At 46.8% G+C, this 6,754-nt stretch overlaps 1 protein-coding gene across 1 annotated transcript in view; it reads right to left on the reverse strand.

The window, feature by feature from the left end:
• Positions 1-6,754, reverse strand: part of SEZ6L (seizure related 6 homolog like) — an 88,003-nt gene that overhangs the window by 29,323 nt on the left and 51,926 nt on the right. Inside the window, exon 9 of the mRNA XM_011374653.1 lies at positions 1,860-2,056. Coding sequence (XP_011372955.1) covers positions 1,860-2,056 — 197 coding nt within the window. The remainder of the gene's footprint in view (positions 1-1,859; positions 2,057-6,754) is intronic.

Raw genomic sequence — 6,754 nt, forward strand, 5'->3', positions numbered from 1 at the left:
AGAGTTGCATGTAGAGCAGGCAGGGGTGAGAAATATCCACCAGCTGGAAACAGAAAAAGCCAAGGGACTTATTTCACATACATGAGGCTCCTTTACACAGTCAATGGTCAGGGAAGTGGCTTGTATTTTAGAGGCGGAAGGTGGCACAGAGAGAACACTGTATATTAGATTGAAATGGGCAAATCTTCAAGCTGAGGGGAAGAACTGAAGACACAGAATCTTGCTCCAGCCAGAGGGTCTTTGGCAGTGGAGGTGGGAGCAGGAGACTTGGCAGGATGAATCCACCTTTTCCTTGTTCCATCCTGGAAATCAAGATGTCAACCTTGTTTCTGGGAGGTGCAAGCACATCTCCTAATTACTGGTGAAATCTTGTCCATTGAAATTCTCAGAGTGCGACCACCCGCCATGCTGGATGCCAAAAGGAGTTAGATTTTAACTAGCCCCGTGTGTCTCCCAGGTTCTCTGGAAGAATGCTGGGTTGGAAAATCCCTAAGAGCTGGGAGCCAGGAAGCCTGACTGTGACTCTCAGGTGTGATCTTGATGAGTAAGCCCCTTATCCTCGGTGGTCTAGGGCTGCTTCTGCTGTGAAATGACAGGGCTGAACCAGAGCTCTGTCAGTTAAAGTTCCTTCTGGGGACAGGATCAGTGGGACTTCTCAGTATTTCACTCCCCTAACTGCTCGGAATGACTGCAGTTTGGACTGGGGTGGTGGCCATGGAAAGATGGGGAGAAGTGCTTGGATCTGAGACATCCTGTGGAAATAGAGTTGAAAGGATGGATTGAATATAGGGGCAAGAAAAGAGGAAGCAGCCTGAGAAACCAGGCGAGCTGTGCTTCCATCTCCTGGGCTGGGCAGAGAGCAGGAGAAGCAGTTGGGTAGTGGTGCCGGGGGTGGGGGGTAGAGAAAGAACTAGTTCTGTTTTGGCGACGTGAAATCTGAGATGTTAATCAGATATGCAAGAGGGTACATAGGGAGTTAGATGAACCTGGAGTTCACGGGAGAGTTCAACGTTGGACATACAAATTAGTGGTCAGTGGAGTATAATATGTATTGCTTAGAACCAGAGGACTGAATGAGAGCCCATAGATGAGGACAGAATCCAGGATGGAGCTTGGGACCCTCTGGTATTTAGAGGTTGAACAGAGGAGGGTGATGGAGTCAGTAATGAATAAAGGGAATTTACAGGATGGAGAGCGAAGAGAGAAGAGAGTGAGTGGGCAAAATAATAGGAAGCGGGTACTGGATGGCCAAATGTAAACTTAGCTTGAACTTAATAGCAGGCTTTTTTTTTTTTTTTTTTAAGACGAAGGGGAGATAAATGGTTTGGAAGCCACACTGAGGACCAAGGAAGACATCTCTAAGTCCTGAAGTACGGGATGTGGAGAGAAAGGGCTGTCTCCACCAGATGGGGCTGCAGGGGAAGTTGAGTCCTTTGGAGAGAGCTGAGCTTCAGTTCAGGCAAGATGCAAATATAAAACAGTGTTGACGATATAAAGTTCTAGCTGACTACAAATGAAACATGATGAATCTTAAAGTTATAAGGCTGTATCTACTAAGTCCTGATATCAACCTTGTCAGGTACATTATCACTATTCCCATTTTACAGACAACAAAAAGGAGGCTCAGAGAGGTTAAGTGACTTGCCCACGGTCACACAGCCATTGATGACAGTTCTAGGACTCAAACCCTGGTCCTTCTGACTAGAGAGCTTAAGCTCTTAAAAACGACATATATTTACTGTGCCAATATACTCAAAGACCCGTGTAACACAGTCCCCCCAATAAAAGACATATCTCAAGGATATTGTCTTAACCTACATCTAAGCACGAAGAAAAAAAACCGACCAACAGACACCTACCGATGTAGTTTATGATAAATCCCTGGCCCTTTCCAAAGATAAGGCCAGCAGGGTCCGAGTGGAACTGGATGGTCAGGTCTGGTGTGGACGAGTACAGCTTCTGGGGGCCACTGTTCCCAAGATACTGCCCCAAGATGTGGGGCATGACCTCATCGCCGTCGTAGATGGTCAGGATGTCGCTGTTGCTCAGATTCAGGCTGGGGGCGGGGACAGAGAGAAGAAGGGGGTTTGTGAAGCAAAGTTATGGGTGTTCAACATGCCTTTGATTTATTTATTTTTTTTTTCAGGTAACGCACACTTTTTTGAGACATACTATGTGTCAGGCCCCAGGCTAGTAAGGTAGGCATGGACTCCAAATGTGACCGAGAGGTGCTGATTCGCCCTGCAAGGCACAGAGATTGGTGAGTGGATTGGGCTTTTGAAGACTCAGCCGTGTAATTGTCTTCCCTGCATGGAGCTCATTGCAGAGTCAAATGCTGGATTATAAGTAGAATTGCCTTCAATATCCCCGTCATCAACAACCATTTCACGGGTGAAACTAAGTATTGGGCACTGGGCTACATACCTGGGTCTTTCATTCTTCTTTGATGCAGCAACCTGATTGCTTGCTAATTGCCATTCGCATTTTCATGTAAGGTGAAATTATCCTTCCATTTACCATGTGGATAATTCCTCAAAATCAAAAGGGTTATCTATTATGTTTAGGCAGTGGTGCAGAGGGTGGGTTGCAAACCCCTTATTCATGAAATACAGCTCAAGCCTGCTATTGTTGCTTATTCATAGCAATTCAAGGAGGATGCATTTTCAAAGATTCAAATGAAACAAAGTACCTGGACACTAAATATTATCCTGCAATGGACAGCTAATAAACCAGAAAGGACTTCAGTATGTCACAGAAACGTGTGCCATGTCAGTTGTGCTGGACGAAATTGGTCTCTGATGAGAAGAATGGCAGCTTGCGTTATCGTAGACAGATATGAACTCATGTCTCTTTTCTTCCTTCCTCCTTATTCCCCTCTCTGTCCTCTCTTTCTCTCTTACATCTTTCTTCTTTTCTTGTGACTCTCTCCCTAAGATTTTTGAGCACCTGCTATGTGCCAGGCATTGTGCTGTGCTCAGAAGACGTGAGGAGTCACGGAGCAGTGGTAAATTTAGACTAAAAGCCAAGGATTGTAGTAGGAATTATGATCAAGGTAAGTGCAGAGGAGGGAATCAACTCAGATTGGGGGCATCAGGGAGGCCTCCCCGGAGGAGGTGGTGCTTGTTTCCGATTACCAAGAAAGTATAAGGGGACACGAGGCTATAAGCAAGGGGTGGGGAGAAGGCAAAGCATGAGGCAGAGAAAGAAGGGAGGGAGGTCAGGGCTCCTGAAGGAACTTGCCTGGACGGAGTACGTGGGCGTGGGTATAGACATGGGAGCCTGGAGAGATCTGCAGAAGTCAGACCATGAAGGGCTTAGAAAATCAAGTTTAGGCATTTGGATATTATCATGCTGGGGATGGGAGACAGTGAAGGGTTTTAATCAGGAGCCTCTTGACTGAGCAATTCAGTGCCAGAGGAGAGGCTTCCAGGAAACGGCCCTGAGCGAAGTTCCTGGAACTGATGCAGACTGACAACAGTCCCCTCCCCGCTGACAGCTTCATCCAGCTGAAGCACTGTTTGCTGGTCTGGGAGTGGAGAGAAGGGGTGGAAACCGCCAGTGTTGGGGCTTCAATGAGTAAGAACGAAACAACAGAAACACAAGGTAGCTGCTGAAGGAAGGTTTGTTTCCAGAATGAAAGGGATGTATTTTATTCTTCTTTTTATAGCAAAATATCCTCCATAGCACCTCTCACAATTCCTCGTGTAAAGTTGTCCCAACGGATGACTTAGGGAGACTCTAATTGCCCCCATAATCTCCATCGGCTACCCCTGCACCAGCCCCCAAAACATCCCCTTCTAATAAAAGCTCTCTGCTTGCTTCGTACTCATGGCTTCAAGACAAAGTCCCTGAACTCCTTCTCCTCTCTGTCAGCTTCCAACCAGGCTACAGCCTCTACACCCCTATTGTATCGGAATTCTGGAGCTGCCATCTTCTCTTGCACACAATAGGAGTTCAATACATGCTCTGGTATGAAAGAGCTTTGCCAGGGAGTCTGTTTGACAGCAGAAATAGTGGGGTTGATGTCAGCTCTCAACCTATAGTAGGGAAGAGCCTCTTAACTCTAAGTACCATGAAAATATCAATAGCTCATGAAAGTGCTGGATTAGGCTAGTGCGAAACATGGTAGATGGCAGATATTTATTCCTTAAGCTGACTTCACAGCTGATCCGCTGGGAACAGTGGGTTCCAGACAGCACACAACTTGGCTTTATTCTATCATTCATTTCAATGATCTAAATGCAGTAGAATCATCTTCAAGGGTGAAAATAGCTTTCATTTTAAACCCTCGCACAAGTCTTTGTTCTTTGTAAAACAGGAAGGAGCAGTGTGCAGGAAAGAGCACACTGCCTCGGAAATCAGAAAGCTTTGGTTTGATTCTTGGCTTTGACACTTTCGTGGAGAATATGTAGTCTTTCTGAAGTTCTTTGTCTGTGAATCGAGCTTACTATTTCCAGCCAATGTCATGGGGTTTTGGAGGGAGGTAAGGCATGCAGAAGGTCTGGGATCAAATTCCAGGTTCACTGACAGCACCTGAGCAAGTTTAGTCAAGTCATTTGAATGGTATGTCATGTTGCAATGTTATCACCACCACCATCACCACCACCACTACCATCATCGTCACCATCATCACCATCATCACCACCATTATCATCCTCTCTTTAGATTGTTGTTTACACCAAATGACATCAGAGGAGTTATGTTAGTGATTCTCGACTAGGGGTGGTTTTGTCCCCTAGGAGGCATTTGGCAATGTCTAGAAACATGGTTGTCCCAACTATAAGTGGTACCACTGGTGAGCTGATATCAGGGATACTGTTAAACATCTTATAATGCACAAGATAGCCTCGCACAACAAAGAACGATCTGGTCCAAACTGTCAATAGTTCTAAGGTTGAGAAACTCTAATTTATGGGAATGCATTTTATAAACAGTGTGCAACAGAATATTAAATGCAACTTCTCCTGCTGTTCTAGAATGTTAGCAGATGTCCTAAGCTAAGGATAAGCCAATAGGTACTGAACATTTTTACTTTCTAAAGGGATATACCTGGCCGTTGATTGAGTTTGGGTTCTCCAGAAGCAGAGCCTGAATGAAGACGTGTGTCCCTTGGAGTTGTTTGGCTTATCTGGGAGGCCACCCCAGGCAGCACTGGTGGGCAAGTGACGTAGGAGGAAGGGAAGGGGTCAATGCATGGTGCATCGATGGGCAAGGTGCACTGAGGGCACTGGACTCGGTCCTGCAGGAACCGTGAGAGGTGGTGCAGAACACATCTCGGGGGAGAGGAAGCTTGGGTATTTATCCTCTGACTCCCATCACTCATTGGCCGAGGGCTGCTCTTAGGGGTACTGAATCTCCAGCTCTTCTGGCCTGCCTCCGGGGTATCAGATAAAGCCTTCAGGTGGAGAGGTTTGCAGTAGGAAGCCATCATGGGTGCAGAGTGACAAGTGCCACAGGGCTCAGATAGGGTATTAATGGTACCTGCTACCATTATCTAAGCAGATCTTCTAGCTTTCCCACCTCTAGCTTGCAGAAAGCAAAAAGTACACTGGGCCATCACAGAGGTTTGCAGGAAGACTGCCTCGAGGGAAGTGTCACTGTGGGAGGGAGATCACCCTCACCCTAAGCCTGGTGAAGAGGGCGTCAAGGGAACTTTAATGGTTTGGCAGGTATCTTTGGGGTTTGGAAAACAGTGGCTGCATTTGATTGCTCACTAAGAGAAGGATAACAATAAAAATCAGTGTGGAGCTGCCGGGGAAAGAGCCAAGAGAGGAAAGGGGCTGTTGGGAGTGAGCCGCCGATCCCTGATGAGAGTGGGGATAAGACATGTTTCCCGGGTCTTAGATGTGAACCCTGAAGAAGGCAGCCACTGTGGGTGTCCTTAAAAGCGTTCCCATCCTGAAAGGGGGCTGGGACCCAGCAGAGGGGAAAGTCAAGAGCAGCCAGGCACAGCAGGCTTTGCTCACATCAAGTACCCCTTAAGAAAGAAAGAAAAAATCAATATGCTATATCTTCCGTAGCATAACGGTGTTGACAATTTAGGTTTTCCTGTGAGAAGGAAGAAGCCCTCCAGGCCCTTCCTCGCCACAGAAATCCTAGCCTGAGGAGCCCTGCCCAGGGAGGGGTGAAGTTTTCAAATGCATAACATTTACAGCTATCTGATTATTAGATTGAACTTTATATGTTATGACCAGAAGAACGAGGAGAGCTACACTTTCATCCTGAGAAATAAACAAAAAATGGAGAATGTGCATGAAAGGGCAGTGGGAGAAAGAATAAATTTACTCTGCTATATATCCTTGTTGATCCATCTTTGTGATCGACTAGTTCCAACGATATACACAAATGCTGGTAATTTACCAGCCCACTTCCACCCACCCAGTCTTAAGAGAAGCCTGAATCTTCACTTGCCCATCCGGCTGTATCTGATACACAGAGTGCTTTCAGCCCTAAGGAAAATGCAAAGACTTGAAACGCAGCAGAGAGATTGGAGATTGGCCACAGGGCAGAGTGAGGCTTTCTGCAAGGAATGAAGTGAGATGTCAGCCAGATAACAGTCCGAGGAGGTGCTGAGAAATCAGGATGGTGGTTTGACACCAGAACAAAGGGGAGATGGCGAGGTGCTGGCAGGCGGGTGGGTTTGCTCTGACTGGACCGGGTATAGCCGGATCCCCTCGGGGAGAATTCCTCAGGAAAACAGAGTTCCCCAAAGCCAGCCTCCGCCTGCTCCAGTCGGTCTTAGCTGCCAGAGGGA

The sequence above is a fragment of the Pteropus vampyrus genome, unplaced genomic scaffold (genome assembly GCF_000151845.1).
Source record: "Pteropus vampyrus isolate Shadow unplaced genomic scaffold, Pvam_2.0 Scaffold251, whole genome shotgun sequence".
In the NCBI taxonomy this organism is placed as follows: domain Eukaryota; kingdom Metazoa; phylum Chordata; class Mammalia; order Chiroptera; family Pteropodidae; genus Pteropus; species Pteropus vampyrus.